The sequence below is a fragment of the Nycticebus coucang genome, chromosome 18, assembly GCF_027406575.1.
Source record: "Nycticebus coucang isolate mNycCou1 chromosome 18, mNycCou1.pri, whole genome shotgun sequence".
NCBI lineage: Eukaryota > Metazoa > Chordata > Mammalia > Primates > Lorisidae > Nycticebus > Nycticebus coucang.
In genome coordinates this window covers 68,871,700-68,890,356 of record NC_069797.1, presented here as the reverse complement: position 1 = coordinate 68,890,356, position 18,657 = coordinate 68,871,700, and the positions used below count along the sequence as shown (strand labels likewise).

Genomic DNA, 18,657 nt, shown 5'->3' with positions numbered 1-18,657 from the left:
AGGTATGACACACCATGGAGCAGGTCACAGAAGAAGGGTTTTACTAAGCAGATTTCGAATGACTCCTTCAGACTAGAAAGATATAACCCACCTGCCCACATGCCCAAAAAACTTGTCATCTCCAGATAATTGAATTAGAAATTATATTACCATTAGAGATTATTATTTATTTCTGTTTGTAATATGTTTTACAAAGGATATGGGATCAGGAAAAGTGTTATTTTAAAAGCTTTAAAAATTATCCTTTGTAAATTTTCCCTTAAACTGGCGTATAGACAAATTTCATTTTATTATTTTTTATGCCTTATATGTATTCTGTATTATGAATTAAATACTTCATTAATATGAAGTAAATGTTTATCCACATGTTTGTGGATAATCTGTATCTTTCTTCCTATCTGAATTCCTTCCCACTTTCTCCTTATCTCCCTCCATCTTATTTTTCCAATTATTAATAATAAAAATTAATGATAATAATAATAGGAACGCTGTGCAAGACATTTTACATTATTACCAGGCTCAGGGAGTTTAACAATTATCAAAACCACAATGCCCTACAGGTTATCAATACGTCCCATTAATTTTCTCAAACACTTGGTTGAACATATCTCTTCCAAGAAGCTTTCCCTGACTATAATCACCAAATGATAATCATTTCTTCGTTTTATATTTTACCTATACTATTTCATATTTGGTACTTTCATATTTCCAAGGGAGATTTTTTCCCCCTTTTTTTTTTTTTTTTGTGTGTGTGTGTGTGTGTATGTATTTGTCTTACCTCCCATCAAGAATCCTTACATATAAATTTACCAAGAATACTATTTTCTTCTCAGATGCCTTTCAGGGCATCTATTACAGCGCTATATAAAGAGATGAAAAGCTGATAGGAAGGAAGGGGAGGAGAGAAGGAAAAAACCCCATTTTCTCCTCCCTTAAAATACACAAGAATCAGCTGAGGATTTTGATCAAAATGCAGATGCCAATTCATTTGGTGTTGAGATCTGTGATTCTGCCTTTCTAATGTGCTCTCATGTGATGGCCAATACAAGATGAATTTTTATCATATTCCCTAGAATTTTCCATGACATAATCCCACACCTGTGCTCTGTAACCAGGATTTTATATTCAATTCAGATGTATCACAAAGCCCATGTCTTCTCATGTCCTCAGCCATGGTGAAGAATAGCTGCTCATACGATTTGCTGTCCCGCTCCAAGGACAGCTCTTTTGTTCCCTAGCATGACTCAATTCTACATCCATCCATGGGGGGAAGGGTGGTGAGGAGGGACTAAAAGAACTAAACTTTATAAAAGGAACAGTTGAGGACGTTCATGGATGCTTACCTCGATGAATGACAGACAGCTTACTGTGTAAATGCTCTAAAGCTTTTACGATCTGCAAGAGAAACAAAGGTTGATTTACCACATCGCTGGAAAGAAATTGAACGTTAAGTATATCCAATTTTATTATCCTTAGCCTGAGATCCCAAGGTGAGGTATTTTCTCAGATTGCAGCGGTCCTATCCAAGAAAAGACACGGGAAACTACTCCAATTATAGTCCACCCACCAGAGAGGACTACATCTTATAATAGAGAAGATGTCTCCCTCATCCACCTGATTCTTCATTTGGCCCCAAGCATCCCCTTCTTTCTCCATCCAAATCAACCTCAATACCACTAAAGTAGCAGACCTTCATTCTATTTCTTTTTCTTCTGCTTCCTTGTGTGCCTATTAAGCTTAAGAAAACATTTAAAAATCTACTAATGAAAATCCAGATGAACTAATATCAGAATATAGACAGCAAGAATGTGGTCATAGGAGATGAAGGGTCTGCTTAGAGGCATTTAAGAGTTAACCAAACCATGTGAGTGCTGGAGTCTTCTACATGTTGTTCAGAAAGAAAAGCACCTGTTTATCAACCACTAACAAATGAATGTATTCAACAGACATGTATGTGTTCGTGGCTGCGGTCCAGGTAGCGTTTCTTCACGCTGGGAATACAAAGACACACGAGGCCTAGATTTCTCATATTCTCCTTGCAGCGGGGTTCAAGAATATACTCACAGAAACTGCTATTTTCCCTAAGATGTCCTCTGGAATTGTTTGGCCTTTCTCGATAACTTGTTTGTAGAATTTATCTAGGGATGTATCCATAAGTTCCATGCAAATCCACACATCACCCTGGAGACAGTTTGGTTCGGGATTGTAAAAAAGCATGGAAAAGGAAGAAAGCAAAAGCAGTTAACACCCGTCCCAGAGAATTGACCACTTCTCACTTGAGGTTTTGAGGGAACATATGGCTTCCCTTCCAGTATTTAGAAAAGAGCATGATTATCTCCAAAGAGGAGACCAGGGGACAGCCAAGCATTGAGCCTGCATGTGATCTCTCACTCCCAACAGATGGGACCTAATCACTCACACATATTAGCAATAGGGCCCCAGAAATTCAAGCCTTTGCTGTCACTGCTGTCTGGGAGTTAAGCCCAAATGCCTGCTCCAGGTCTGATCTCCTGCACTAAACACCAGCAAAGTTCAATCAAAAGCCTGGTTTTAAGAGTGAGGTGAAGCCTTATAAACCATATCACGGCTGGGCGTGGTGGCTCACACCTGTAATCCTAGCACTCTGGGAGACCAAGGAGGGTGGTTGCTTGAGCTCGGGAAATTCAAGACCAGCCTGAGCAAGATCAAGACCCCACCTCTACTAAAAATAGAAAACCTAGCTAAGCATTGTGGCAGGAGCCTATAGTCCCAGCTACTCAGGAGGCTGAGGCAAGAGGATCACTTGAGCTCAAGAGTTTGACCCTGCTGTGAGCTATTATGGCACGGCACTCTACTCAGGGCAACAAAGTGAGACTCTATCTCCAAAAAAAAACCATATCATGGTAAAGTGAAAAACAGAAGTAGAGCAAAGATCAAATGAAGCCTAGATGATACACAAGCCACACAAAGCTCATAAAGGGGTCAAAAGACCAGAATATTCCAGATCTTAAGGAGTCAATCAAATCAGTTTATAGTTTATAGATGATTTATTATAGAGACGGTCTGCCAGAACAGACACAACAAAACAGAAAGGAGAAGAGAATCAGCATCTTCAGAGGAGCTAGCCACCCTTGAAAATACCCTAGTTTTAAGCCAAACTTGCAGCAAAACATGTCATCACTGCACCCGCGTAAAATCCTCTAAACAAAATTACGTCAAATAAGAAAAAGTAGCGTGACTATTCATGGCATTTATGTGATCAGAGAAACTTCTTAATCTACAGTTCTTGAACTTTGAATTGCTCTACCACCTACCTCCCGGAAGAGCGCTCCATAAAAGGTGACGGTAAACAGACAGTCCACTGTCCTCATGGAAATGTCCAAATCCATGAGTAGCCGTTTCTGCTCTTGGCTATTGACTGTGGCCCGGATCCGCTGAATGGGAACATGTGGAAAACATATGGTTATTACTATGAGGATGAGGCAGCTAATAAAGCAGGGAACTTAAGGAGTCCCACCCTGAAAACAGCACAAAAATTCACAACACAACTTCTAGCAACATCTTCTGAATGTCACCCCAAGTATTTAGTTATCTATAACATGCAAAAATGAAATATGGAAACAGGAAATGATTACAGATGTCTTTTACATAGCATAAAAACACAAATTTACTCTAGATGTATTTTACCCTCCTTTTTTCCACAAATGGAAACAATTTCCTCTCTCAGTTCTGATTTCTTGATTTTCAGGGATAATTCTTTAAAAGCAATATGATGTGGGCTAGACACAGTGGCTCATGCCTGTAATCCTAGCACTCTGGGAGGCTGAGGCAGGTGGATTGCTTGAGTTCACTGGTTTGAGACCAGCCTGAGCAAAACAGCAAGATGCCCGTCTCTACTAAAAATAGAAAAACTGAGGCAAGAGGGCCACTTCAGCCCAAGAGCTGGAGGTTGCTCTGAGCTATGATGCCACAGCCCTCTACCCAGGGCAACAGCTTGAGACTGTCTCAAAACAAACAACAACAAAAAAAAACAACACAATATAGAATACAAGAAATTTATGAGTCAAAACAGCCAAATGCAATATGTGAACTGTGGTTTGGATGCTAATTTGGAAAACCAACCAAACTGCAGGAAAATAAAAAACACTTTGAGATGATCAAGGAAATTTTCATTTGCACTGAGTAGTAGATGGAGGTTAGGGGAGTGCCATTAATTCTTTTAAGCATGATGAAGACGTGGTCTTTTCCCAAAAAAAAAATAAAAATGGAGGGAGGAAATTGTGGTATATTCTCCTTAGTAAAGTATCACAAGAATGGAAAAACAAGTATTCAATGTACTCAATACTAATATGAAAGCAACAGGTAAACAACTACACACTCACACAAGAGAAAAACACAATTAAATTCAAGTGGGGGGAGGATGGAGGAGAAAAGGGGGTTGCTCAGCTCCCACTTAATAGGCACAACGTAAGGGTGTACAGCAGACCTCCCTGGGTGAAAGGCTTAACTACAACTGGGACTTTACCTAACAAATGCAAACAATGTAACCTAATTGTTTGTCTCCTCATATTAATCTCAAATTTAAAAAATAATAAAATGATAAAATGTGGAATATGTAAAAAAAAATAAAAAATGGAGGGAGGAGGGATGGGGAGACTTACCATGTAAAAAGAAAATAAAAGTAGATGCAACTCACAGCAAGGAAGCATTTTCCACACATTTGGAGGGAAATAAGGGTCCCTGCAAATAATCTTTTCTGTTTCGCCCTACTGAAGATTGCTTTGCTTCTACCAAAAGGGCTGGCTTACACCTGCGCTGGACAGGCACACACACCACAGACACAGACCGTTTGGGGGAACGTCAACTCTACCTTCACCGCCATGATCTGCCCGCTGGGTACGTGTCGCATCTTCTCTACCACCCCATACGCACCTCGCCCCAGCTCCACTATAGGCTCCAGGTCATCGGCCTTCACCTCAAAGTTCTGCAAGACAGAAAGTAACCATGTAACAGGGAACGGGGACCACGCTGTTCTCCAACTGGTTTCTCCTAATGTCCTAGGGCCAGAAGCTTTTCTAGCATGTCGAAGCAGCCACTGAAAGCAAGAAGTGACAGGAGATGTTAAAGCTCCCCAAGTAGGCCACTTGCTTGTCACAGGTGACTCAGAAACCCAGCTCCAACTCAGCTTTCCCAGGGCGCAAGTGGAGCTGCCTCCACTGTGGCCCTTCAGACACAAGCCCTTCGTTCTGTCTGTAATCCCCACTGGGGGCAGCCAGGTTACGTCAGGGCTTAGAGAAATGCCTTCCCAAGAGGTTCATCTGCTCTCCTAAAATACCTTCCATCACAACCACAACCCCCTGATTTCATACATGCAAAAGAGCAAGAGCTCCACCTACCACTTCCCTTTAAATTAAAATTTCATTTTGAACCATCCCCCCAATAACATGTTAGACAAAATAAATTTTTCAGAGGTCCATCAGAAAGCTTACAGAGAAAATAGCCAAGGTATTAGCCAGCAGACAAGATTGTTCTCACCTGATTTCCAATAGAAATGCAAGCCTTGGAGTCTAAATCTCGAGGTGGCCTATGAAGGATTGGGGGAAAAGAAGAAACGTGAGATCTTTAGTCAACTACATCCTTCCTAAAGCACATGCCTCTAGAGAGGTTTTTCTCAGGAAGAAAGTGGACGTTCCTGAGTGCCGTAAAGCAGCCTCTGAAGATGAATAGTATTGGATCTGAAATACATTTTGGGTTTAAATCGCTTAACCTGGTGGTGCCTGTCGCTAAGTGGTTAGGGCACCAGCCACATATACCGGAGCGGATGGGTTCAAACACAGCCCGGGCCAGCTAAACAATGACAACCACAACAAAAAATAGCTGGGTGTTGTGGCGGGTGCCTGTAATCCCAGCTACTTGGGAGGCTGAGGCAAGAGAATCGCTTAAGCCCAAGAGTTGGTGGTTGCTATGAGCTGTGACACCACAGCACTCTACCAAGGGCAACATAGTAAGACTGTTTCAAAAAAAAAAAAAAAAATTGCACCTCTTTGTGCTTCTATTTCTTCTTTAACAAAAAGATATTAATATACCTACCTCTTGTAGAAGGGTTAGCATTAAATAAGATAGTCCAAACAAAATACTCAGCTCAATACTTAGTGCAGAGGAAATATCTAATAAATATGACCCATATCTATAATGGAGTTATTTAGATAATTATGCTGTACTAGTGACTTGCAAACTTTTTTCATCTAAGAGCACCAATATGTCCCATCATTTTACCACTTTTCTCACAAGAAACAAATTGGCATATGGTTCTGTTAACTCACAAAATTCGTAGAACACAGAAATTCCTAGTTCCTTTCTTTAGAGATGGACAAAAGGTCCAGGAGAGGTGAAGTGACTTGCCCCAGGTCCCCTATTTCCCAGCTCAGCAATCCTTCTGTTCTACCAAGCTGCCTAACCGTGTCTAGTGATACGTCTTCCACAAATTGTCCACCTGCGATTCAGGGTCTTCTCAGAAGCCAGAAGGGTACTGACTTTGTGTTTCCACAGTCTGCTCATGGGAACTCTTCTCTACAGCTTTCAATGATCTCTCAGTTGGTATCATCCACTTAAGAAAAAGATGTTTGGCTCTGGCTGTGCACGGAACCAGGAGCCTAGAAAGACATTTGCTAGAAAGAAATGTTCTGTAGGTATCATGACAAAAGCAAGAAATGCCAAGAAATACACTGTTAATATGACCCAACAAGCAGAACAGCTAGGGCTAAAGCTAAAGGATGCCTGGTGCTGCCAGAACAGAGGGGGAGCTGGCAGGTGGAAAGTCCCGTCCCTCTGGAGGCACAGTCCATGTCAGAACTGTCTTAAGAAAAATGCGGAGGAAAACAGAAGGAGGGGATGAAGAAGGGAGGATGAAAAGGAGAGAGAAGAGAATCCTTTGGCAATGACAAGTTTTCTCAACCTTAATGTATTATGATTCTATCCCTTTTGCTGAAACTAAATACATAAATAAAAGAATAAGGAAGAAATAGGACTAGAAACACAGATACGAACATGAACCTAAGCTCTTAAAGGCAAGCCTTCTCTCACCTCAACATCCCTTTGATACGCATAGAATACCTACAGTTTTTCTATTCTCATTGACAACCGGAGACTGGGAGGAAGGCAGAGAGAATAAAAAAAAAAAAAATATATATATATATATACCCACACAAATGCAGTAATGTGTTTATATGGCTTGTGTTTCTAAGCAGGGAATTTTTCTTCAGAAGAGCTTTCTGCAGCTCGGCGCCAATGCTCAGTGGTTAGTGTGCCGGCCGTGTACACTGAGGCTAGCAGATTCAGACCTGGCCCAGGCCTGCTAAACAACAATGACAACTGCAACAACAACAAAAACATAGCTGGGCGTTGTGGCAGGCACCTGTAGTCCCAGCTACTTGGAAGGCTAAGGCAAGAGAATTTCTTAAGCCCAGGAGTTAGAAGTTGCTGTGATCTGTGATGCCACAGCACTCTACCAAGGGCGATATAGAGAAAAGAGGGAAGGAAGGAAGGAAGGAAGGAAGGAAGGAAGGAAGGAAGGAAGGAAGGAAGGAAGGAAGGAAGGAAGGAAGGAAGGGAGGGAGGGAGGGAGGGAAGGTAGGAACGAAGGAAGGAAGGAAGGAAGGAAAGAAGGAAGGAAGGAAGGAAGGAAGGAAGGAAGGAAGGAAGGAAGGAAGGAAGGAAGGAAGGAAAGAAAGAAAAGAAAGAAAGAAAAGCTTACTGCAAGAGTCAAATTTCTAAACTAATTTCTCATCCTTAAAATTTCCAAAGCTGTTTTTCTTTAGTTGTCACAATTTGGACTCGTTGTAATGGAACTTTGAAATAAAGACAAGTATGACTTGAAACCCATAATATAAACAATAAAACAGACCTTGCAATTATTTAGCACTCTTGCCTTTAAAAAAGTCTGAAGCAACAGAAAGGTCACTAATCATTTGGAGCTACCTCCGTTTTCTTGCCATCTAATGAGGGTGGTGGATAAGAGACGTCCTAGAGACAAGTGAGCACTTACTTAAACATGGGACAGGATTTTCTTGGGAAATAGTTCTACAGTTACTCTAACACAGCGGTTCTCAACCTGTGGGTCACGACCCACAGGAACTGTATTAAAGGGCCATGGCATTAGGAAGGTTGAGAACCACTGGCCTAACATATAAACAAATAATCAATGTGTGGCATTAACAGGTTTTCACTGACAATCAAGATTGGTTTGGAGCATGGGAAAGAGCTTTGTGAACACTTGTTTCCATACTAATACAAGGTTACATCACTTTCATTACTTTTATTATAATCATTATTCTCTTGGAGATTGGCTGGAATTTACCAAATCATTTTTGCCTCTCCTGCTTCCCAGTATAATATATGAAAGTATTTTCAAATGAGAGGCTTGTTATCATTAATAAGCATCAAAATCAAAAATGAAAAATATTAATAAGGACAGGACTAAAAAAATTGCTTAAATTATTTTCTTAATTATTGTTTGCCTTCTAAGAATACTTGCTTTAAGCAATTTGTAGAAATAACTGAGCAAATATATGAACAATTAATCCTTCTTCATAGACTGTAGTATTCCATTTTCTTCTATAGAATTAACAGTATTGAGACTTTCTGTTAACCATTCAGAAGTAAAAGTTTATAAAATGTTCATGCTCTCAGAAATCATATGGAATAAATTCTAGTTAGAAAAGAGTATGTATATTCATTAATTTAAAAAAAAAAATCTCTTTCAGGTGTAATTCTTATATTCTATTCCAGGACTTGGGAAATTACAGCCTAGGGCCCAGCTAAGAAAGACTTTTATAGGTTTAAATGGTTGTAAAACACAAACAAAGTAGCCTAAGATATTCACTCTCTGGCCTTTTCTTTAAAAAGTTGGGTGACTTCAGCTCTACACCACCCTTGCATCACACTGCGACCTAACAGAAGGATTTGATGCAATTTTCCAGATTAAGAATGAAACTCCAGAAAAGCCTAGTGATTTTCTAAAGCCATCTAGTCATCAACGGAGCTGAAAATAAAGCTCAGACCACCCGAATCTCAGCCTTGTTCTATGTAAAATGGAGAAAGTAGAAGAGAGAAAGGGAATATATAGACTGGGCTGAGAGCTTTACCCCTTATCATTCTCATCCAAGTCTGATTAAATCCAGAGGAACCTGCTCCCAATACCTGAGCCTCCTCCCATGAAAATGATCAGCTCACCCATACCTCAGGCCCTTGGGCTCATCACATCTGCCAGAAGTATCAAATGATGGGGCCAAGACTGACGGATGAGATTGGATTAGTTGACCATGTGTTCTGCCCGGGGCTGGGCACATTAGTCTGCCTAGGACATTGCGACTTGCAGGAAGTTTATACTGGGGGTGACTGTTCCCTGCCACTGATTTCACATCTTAGTCCTCTGTGAAAAGAACCAAGCGTATTACAAAATTCTCCTCTTGAAAAACCAAAGGTATTCCAAAGGTCACCTAATATTAGTTTTTCGTATGAACAGCCAGCTTTTGTTTATTATAATAATTATTTATTTTATGCTTCTATATGAGTATTCAGTTCGCTGGTTATTCTGATTATTATTCATTTATTCAAAAATATGTAGTAAACACCTACTTGGGCCAGGGGCTGTGTTAGACCATTTATATAAACGATCGTCTTTAATTTTTACAACTCTTAGAGGGAATATCGTCTTTATTGCAAAGGGAAGATTTGACATTGAAAGAGACCACACAATTTAAGGACTTTCAAAGAGATTATGAGATCGTGATAACTTTTTAATTACGGAAGTAAAGGGTCCTTCCTGCCTTTCATTTCACTAGCCATGAACTGGTAGGTCACAGTCTCAACCAGGCTAGTATGTAGCTAGGAGCACGTACTTGAGAGTAGGAGAGCCCCATGTTTACAAGGCAGTGGTACAATAAGGACATCAACTTAGAACCATCTACCTGTCATTGAGCAATGACAATGCACCAGGCACTAGGCTGGACACTTAATAGGGATTATGAGATCGAATCCTCTTAACAAACACATCAACATTTATTCCTGTCTTGTAGAAAAGGGAAACTAAGGCTTGGTACAGCTCAGTATCTTGCCTAAGGTACTCAACTAGTGAAGTTTAGAACCCAAATACATATAAACATAGTCATTCTGGCTAGAGAGTTGGAACTGTTATCTGTGAAGCTTTGCTCGACAGCTTTGAGCAAAGGACCCGACCCTTGCATACTTCTGCTTCTTCCTGTCTTGTGAGGGTAATAAAAACAGCCTCCTGAGTTTCTTGTGGTGATTAAACAAAATAATACTAACTACCATAGAATTGATTTAGAAGGAGTTCATTAATCAAGTGCAGAGACAGCTAGGAAACCTGAGTCCAACACACATTGGGACTGGCAACTCTAAGTGCCCCCACCCCCGAGGGACCACACAAGAGCAGTAGGGAGAAGGGAGCTCTGCCCAGGCTATTTATTTCTGGGTAGCCCAGCAGAAGGAAGCAGGGTATAAATGGTAAGAATCACCAAGCCAAACGCAAAAACTTGCCAATGAAAACACAAAATGTGGAAGCTGCTTCTTTAGGAGTACAAATTTAAGTCTCAGTATTAGAATAACAAGAAGAAGGTTCTTGGAGCTAAAGTGGTATGTTCTACAATACTGAAGTGATGCTTCTGGCTTCACACAGTGAAACCGAAAAGTATATTCAAAGTACGTTCTACCACATGAGGGTAAGACAAAATAGAAACTACTTCTATGCTTGTGTTGGGTTTTGTTTGTTTATCCCAAGCACAAGAATTTATGGTGGCTTTTCAAAACTTCATGAAATACAGAACATTAGTTACTTAAATATGTTAAGTAACTAATACTTAACATAAATCACTAACAGGTAAAGAATAAAAATTTTAAGAGGAAAGAATATAAGATGGCTGGCAGGTTGATATAAAAACATATCCCATCCTAGCACTTTGGGAGGCCAAAGCAGGTGGATTGCTTGAGCTCAGGAGTTCAAGACAAGCCTCAGGAAGAGCAAGACCCTGTCTCTACTAAAAATAGAAAGAAATAGCCGGGTGTTGTGGTGGGCACCTGTAGTCCCAGCTATTTGGGAGGCTGAGGCAAGAGGATCACTTGAGATCAAGAGTTTGACGTTGCTCTGAGTTGTGATGCCATGGCACTCTACTAAGGGCAAAGAAGTAAACTCTGTCTCAATAAATAAATAAATAAATAACTCGAAGGAGGCAGAGCACAGTGGCTCATACTTATAATTCCAGTGCTTTGGGAGGCTGAGATGGGAGAATTGCTTGAGTCCAGTAGTTCAAAACCAACCTGGGCAACAGAGTGAAACCCCATCTCCCAAAAAGAAAAAATAAAATATATATAGGATATCCATAAGGTGCATGTTGTCTAAATAGTTGTCTATTTTAAATTGCATACAAACATTATGGACACCCTGTATATATACACATGTAAACACATCAAAGGAAATAAGAAGAGCAGAAAGTAATAAATTGAAAATAAGAAAACAACAAAACAAAGCTGTTCTTCAAAAAAAAGTCACTAAAATTGACAAAGATACAAATTACCAATATCAGGGGAAAAAAAAAAAAACAGGATATCATAACAGATCAGGCAGCCATTGAAAAGATAATCGGGAAATATACGAGTAACTGTCATAAATTCAACAACTTAGACAAAATGGCTAACTCTTCAAAACTCTTCAGAAACCATATACTACCAAAACTCAGTCATGATGAAACAGACAATTGAAATAATCGGATAACTATTAACGAAATTAAATTTGAATTAAAAATTTCCGGAAAAAGAAATATTCAGGCCCATTCTGTTCCACTGGGGAATTTTAGCAAGCATTCAAATAAGAATTACAGCAATTTTACACAACTTATGCCACAAATTAGAAGAAGGAACATCTACCAATTCATTTTTATTAGGCCAGTATTACCTCACTAGAAAATTGCAAACGGGGGCAGCGCCTGTGGCTCAGTGAGTAGGGCGCCGGCCCCATATACCGAGGGCGGAGGGATCAAACCCAGCCCCGGCCAAACTGCAACCAAAAAATAGCCGGGCGTTGTGGCGGGCGCCTGTAGTCCCAGCTACTCGGGAGGCTGAGGCAAGAGAATCGCTTAAGCCCAGGAGTTGGAGGTTGCTGTGAGCTGTGTGAGGCCACGGCACTCTACCGAGGGCCATAAAGTGAGACTCTGTCTCTACAAAAAAAAAAAAAAAAAAAAAAAAAAGAAAATTGCAAACGGAAAATACACATAGAACGGCTAAAATGAAAAAACAGTGATAAGATCAAACGCTGGTAGGGAGGCAAAAGAAGAGGCATCATTCAGACGTGATGAGTTCTGAGAATATTAAAATGGTACAATTATTCTGGAAAATAGCTTGCCAGTTCTTTCAAAAGTAAAAATGGGCGTAGCATATAACCCAGCAATAGCACAATGGGGCGTATCACCCAGAGAAATGCAGACTTGCTTTCACGAGGGAATTTACCTACATGAACATTCATAATAACATTATTCGTAATAGCCCCAAACTGAAAACCACCCATATCTTCATCAAAAGCTGAAGTGTTAAACAAACTGTGGTCTAACCCTACCACGAAACAGTACTCAGCAACAAAATAGCAGCAACTATTACTACGTGCGATAATTTGAATAAACCTCAAGGAAATCATGCACGAACAGAAAAAAAAAATCTTAAAAAGAGATTGTAGACAATAATCATGAAATCACAAAAAGGCAGTTGAGAATTGAGTGGTTTCTAGAAAAGAGAGGCATGTGCCTTAGACAGGGTAACATGAAAGACTCTTACAGTGTTGCTACACTTGTGTATCTTGATTGTAATAGTGATTATGCAAAAGCACACGTGTGATAAACTGCCCAGACCCCTCCCCCCACACACGAGTGCCTACATGCTGATAAAATCAAGTAAGTTCTATGGTCTGCACTAATGCCGCTTTCTTGATTTGGATAATATACTATCATCATGGAAGATATCAATATGGGGGTGGGGTTAGAGTTGGATGTGGGCTGGAGGAAGGGTGAACAGGACTTCCCTATACATTTCTTTGCAATCTCCTGTGAATATATAAAGTCCAATACAGAAAGTCAAAATCATCCACATATTTAACTCCAGCTTTCAAGAAACCAGTCAGAGAGGAAAAATAATACTAATTACACAGTTCACAGGTCCACGGTTTAAAAAAAAAAAATAGCAAATAATGAAAAATCAATTGCATAGAGAGACCAAAATAAGAAGAAAAGGAAGAGATGGGGAGGGGATGACAGAGGAGGGGAGCAGAGCAGAGGAGAGGGGAGGGGAGGGGAGGGGTGAAGAGGAGAGGGGAGAGAAAAAAAAGAGAAAAGAAAAGAAAACCTATCTTGATAGTAAGAACGGAAAGAACTTCCCCCTGAAGATCCTCATAAAAGGAACATTCTACCTTGAGTTCAACCCCATGAGCTACAGTGCAGAATGCTGAAGAGTCCTCCATCCTGCTCTGTCCTCAAAAGTCCTTCAGTGGAAAGTTTTTCTCATATTTGCTGCATGGAATGCAAGAATTGGTGGCCTTAGCAAAGTTTCACAATAGACATGAGCATTTTTCAAAGCGCACCCCAACACTCAGGGGGTTGTGCTTTCTGATAGATAATAGTAAGGTCAAAAGTCATTACAAAGAGAGGCTCTTCTGTAGATATGAGCAGAAGCCTTCAGTGCCCAAGCTTCCACTGGGGTGTCCGCTCCTCGCCCTCACTCTGTCTCTGAGTACCTCTATTGTGATTTATTTCCTCGGAATTTCCATTCCTCCCATGCAGATGCTTCTGGAGTTGGTCATTCCTCCAGCTGTACAGGAAGTACCCTCCTCACCACACAAACAGACCAAAAAAATAATAAGAATAAAGAGGAGACTTATAGAGGGAATCTTTAACTAGCCTGACTAGTACTTGAACTGACTTGAGGATCTGTGCCAAAACCTCAGCTAACAAACAAGTGTTCCTTCACTTCATTTTGCCTTCTGTTTACACGGGACAGTATTTAGGTGTCAGGACGTGGGTCCTCACCAAATACCATTGTTACATCTCAACCCAAGTTTTATAGTAGTGACTCTCACAGGGACTTGCTTACTTGCTGAAATCTATAGGGAAAAGGCAAGAGAGTTGGCAGCCAAGAACTTTTCTGGGCTTACATAGACCTCCATCAGCCAAATGTGTGTGACATTCAATTCTTCCTCAACCGATAATCTCAGACACTAGAGTTCAACATCACCCATTTGACACAGAAGCAGTATCATTATTTCAGGTCTCAGAACAGTGAGCAAACGGCTTCCCACTTAAAAGGCTCTTCTTTCTAATAGCTATTCCCACAGTCAAGACACTGCTCACCAGTCTAAAAATGCACCCCCATTCTGACATCGGTAAAGTACAATTATCTGCATTAAGATGATAGTCTTGCCAACTTACGTGGAACTGGTCTGAGGTTGTTCAAATGCTTCTTTGGGGATTTTAAGGCCAGGGTTTCGCTTCTTGCCTGTAAGGAAAGATGTAAGGACAAAGTTAAAGTCTAAATCACAGCAAGAATGCAGGGCCAGAGACTATAGCAGAGAAGGAGAGCTGACCCAAGCATGCAGCTCTCATCTTCCCATTCAGAACATGACTTCCTACTCAGGAAGTCTGTGAGTGCAGAGAACTAAAGCGCAGAGCAGAACAGAGCTTCCCAGGCAGCTTGTGGCCATGAAGGAGGTTTTTCATTTGTCCAGGGTGAAAATGTCAGGATAAGAATGGCACCTCTCTTTTCCTGGGAAGACAGACCCTTTCTCCCTACTAAGAATTTGTCATTCCAATTTCTTTGCATTTTCTTTTATGCAATAATGAGGATGCTTTTTTTCTTTCTTTTTAATGTCAACAAAATGTAGTCGCCCTCATCTCAGTATCCTGTAATTCTCTAAATTGCTCTGGGAACAACTGCTATAGTTAACAATGAAAGTAAAGTAAACAAAAAAAAAATTTTTTTTGAAACTGTTCTACTTTCCTTAACTACCTGCCATAAGCCTACGCAAGGGATAGAGTAATATTTATTTACATGTGCCCTGTTCCAAAAAGGATTAAGGTAACAGGTGGATTTATGCAAGGAGGTTATCACTTCTTTTAAGGCCAGATGGGAGTGTAACCTGATGTTGTTCATTCCTGGGCTGAAACTACAAGAGGGTTTGGCTCAAATACTTTGTTGATGAGTAAAAAAGAACAGACTGAGAAATGCCAGGTCAGGAAGGAGATCAGAGCAAACTGACTTGTAAGGGCTGGGGATTTTCCTCGTCTGTGGAGATAGGTGTCTCTTTGGGTTTGGCAGGGGAAATCAAAGCAGAGCAGGACAGAAAGCCCGAAGAGAACGCTGCTTTCTCATCTCTCGTCCGCATCGCAGGTGAGCAGTTCAGAGATGACACAAGCCCTGGATAAATCCTGAAGCTACAAAGAAAAATCAAAGAAAGTAAACTCCTTATAGGAAAATGACATCCAAAGACTCTGGTGACTCACTCGATATCACAGAGCCAGCAATGACCCAGTGAGAATCAGAATCTGGGACTCCTGACACCCACGTAGGAATTCTTTCCAGTATTCCACAGTGGAAGAAATTGAGAGATGACCAAAGAGGGTGGGATGTGAGGGAGCATGAGCTTTTGAGTTTTAAAATAACCAACTTACACTTTGTTCTTCCACTCACCAAGCAGCTCTAGAGCCGCTTGGCACTGGCACCTGACGCTTGGTCTTCTCAAATGTAGAATGGATACATGACGTCCATACTAACCGACATTGGACTGATGGGAAAAGGAAGTCAGATAATGTATGTGGAAGAACGCTGAGATTCCTTAAGTAGCAGTTAATTAAAATCGTGTAGAAAAACGATCTGTATAATCTCATTTTTTAAAACATCTTTTTAGAAATTTATGAATGGAAATTGGCCATATAATCATACTCCAGTGTAACGCACAATGAGTCTTTTCTTCCTTTTTCTTCAAAATCTAAAATCTACATCAATTCCGCCAAGGTGTATAAAGATAGGCAGGAAGTATGGCTGCCAGTATTGACCATAGAAAGCCTTTAGGGTCTTTATTCTAAGAAGCTTTCTCAATTCTCCCCTCATTTGGGACTACGTGTGATATGAGGTTCAAAACTCACCAATCACTTTCCTACCCCTAGAGCTCAGATACTGGACCATTTAGCATGTTAACTGAGTTAGTTCATTTTTGACCACACATAGAATTTTACTGTATACCAGTAATTGGGTGAGGTGCTATACCCAACGGTGAGGACCCAAATAGATATATGCCCTGATCCCAACAATGCCCATTCAAGGACTTCAGTCAAAGAGGTAGGGAATTGTATTTTAAATGAAATACTCCACTGAGAAATGAGTGACAAGGTTTAACTTGTTCAGATCACCACTTACACAATCCAGTGCAGTACAGGTGACAGGTGATTTAGGTAATCCCAACAGACACAATCCTAATATTTCTCACAAATAAAACAAGACAAAACTGGAGTAGAATATAGTTTGCCTGTGAGAAAGGGTCCTCAATTGCTATCTAAACAAACTAACAGCAGAAGTTACTCCTAAATTCCTACAGCTCTTCTTTATTTCAAGCTCAGTTCTTACTAGATATAAAGAGAATGAGCTTTTTATTGAGCAAACCTGCTTTGAAAAACCTTCACATAGCTCTTAATTAGTAGAGTTCTTAATAGTATTTAATTATTATGCTATAATTTAATAAATCAATAAAATATCTATACAAAGAAATGAGAGAGACAGAGAAACCTTTTGGTACAGAAACCAAAGGAATAAATGGTAATAATAGTCTTCCAAGACAAAGACCCTTGTTCTCTCTCTTCATCACCTTTATACTTAGCTCTCTATATCAAAATCACACTTACCCTAAATTTACTGCCTCCTGAGTGAAATTATCTCCCTCTTATCTGTGGACTCCAGACCCCTGACTGTATATGAATTGGAGATTTGCATGGTCTTCAAAGTTTTCTTAAGCTTGATATTTTAAAACGTACCAACTCCTGACAGCAACAAGAAAAAACAGTTCCAGAAGACACAAAACCTAGTTGAATCACACTGCTAGAAAGTATACTGCCTTCACTTTAAAAAGCTGATCAAATAAAACAAAAATCACAAGCACACATCAACATTCCATAATTCACTTACTTGCCCATCTCTGACAGCCCAGCACAGCGAGAGACCAGCAGAGGAGACTCTGCTGCAGGGAGGGCCAGCAGAAGAAAACCCCCCAGAAGTCATTCTTTGCTTAGCTCCAAAGACCACACTTCCACAGGGAGAAACAGAACTGAACAGACTCCACACCCCTCCTCACGTTCAGATTGCAGCAAACCTCTGCAAGTTCATTGTTCCCAGGAAACTTGCAGTTTCAGGAAGGGAGAAGGGAAGTGGCTCCATTTGGACACCCAGGCAAGCATGACATTAATCATTAACCAGACTTGGAGGAATAAATCCATAAAGTAATTCTGGACAGCACAGTGTTCTCCAGCCTTTCTATAAATGCCTCTTTCATTTCTTAAAAGAAAGAAAAACAATATGTAAGTTTCCAGCTGTGTTTATTTCAAAGCAATCTGTTCCCCCTAGGAAGGCTGCCAGCACCTGATGCTAACACTGAGCGCTGTGTCTAAAGAAAAAAAAAAAAAAAATGGGAGGGAGCAATGCAAATAATAAAGCCAAGCAGCCAACTATGTTAAATGGTCTTTCCCCTTGATGTTCTAAAGTGCAAAAGAAAAAAAGTCAGAAAATGGGCTTTATAGGATGTCACGTGCTAGCTACAAGCCTTCTCAGATTTCTGTGTATTTCTGCAGATCGCAACAAGCCTTGCCCTCTGATTGGTACAATCGGCAGAGGGGAAGCCCTCGTCAGCCTGATTGGGTCCACGCAACAGTATATTGCATCAGCCCGTGTCACACCCATGCCTACAATCTCTGAAAATATTGTAGTCCCACCATCACACACATCTATTTGCAAAATTTCATCTTAAACCAAAGCTGGGTCATTATAATCCTTGCCTGGAGCAAACTGGTACTGGAAAAAAAGAAAACCTTGCCAAGAGTCAGAAAATATTTACCAGGCCACAGAAATGTTCGCTAGCTTTGACCGTACCAAAAATGATGGGGTACACAAGAAGTCTTGCTCAGCACCCACTTGCAGAGTGTAAGCACAAAGGGCTTCTCTGATGTTCCTTGTTACATAAAACAGAAGAAGACCACCGTGTTCCAGTGCCAACTCAAACAGCACGAGCAGCCCACACGGTCAACAGAAGGTGGCATCGTGAGGATACGCTGATGCCTAAATATTTGTCAGCTTGGCCGAGAGTTGGGGGGCACGATGATGAGGGTTTATGGTTACTGACGCGGCATCACAAAGGATGGCAGTGCTTCCAGTGCCAAATTTATTTTAAAAAATCTGTTTCCCAATATGAATGGGGTTTCCAGCCAAGTAACTGGCAACCTGGAGGCGTTGGCTGCCCTCTCCTTACTACTTGTCTCTAGGCTCGAGTTCCAAGGGTAGTTGGCAATAAAATCGGCAGAGAAGTGTCATTGGATGTTATTAAACTGCAGGGATTGCAAGCAAAGCAACTGACTGAGCAGGGCA

The 18,657-nt window shown here is 40.6% G+C and overlaps 1 protein-coding gene across 1 annotated transcript in view; it reads right to left on the bottom strand.

Moving 5' to 3' along the window:
* MAP2K6 (mitogen-activated protein kinase kinase 6) overlaps positions 1-18,657 on the bottom strand; it is a 114,072-nt gene that overhangs the window by 18,325 nt on the left and 77,090 nt on the right. Inside the window, exons 2-7 of the mRNA XM_053569158.1 lie at positions 14,463-14,529; positions 5,515-5,563; positions 4,850-4,963; positions 3,294-3,413; positions 2,065-2,181; positions 1,344-1,395 (exon numbers count right to left, since the gene is read on the bottom strand). Of these exons, the coding sequence (XP_053425133.1) occupies positions 1,344-1,395; positions 2,065-2,181; positions 3,294-3,413; positions 4,850-4,963; positions 5,515-5,563; positions 14,463-14,529 (519 nt within the window). The remainder of the gene's footprint in view (positions 1-1,343; positions 1,396-2,064; positions 2,182-3,293; positions 3,414-4,849; positions 4,964-5,514; positions 5,564-14,462; positions 14,530-18,657) is intronic.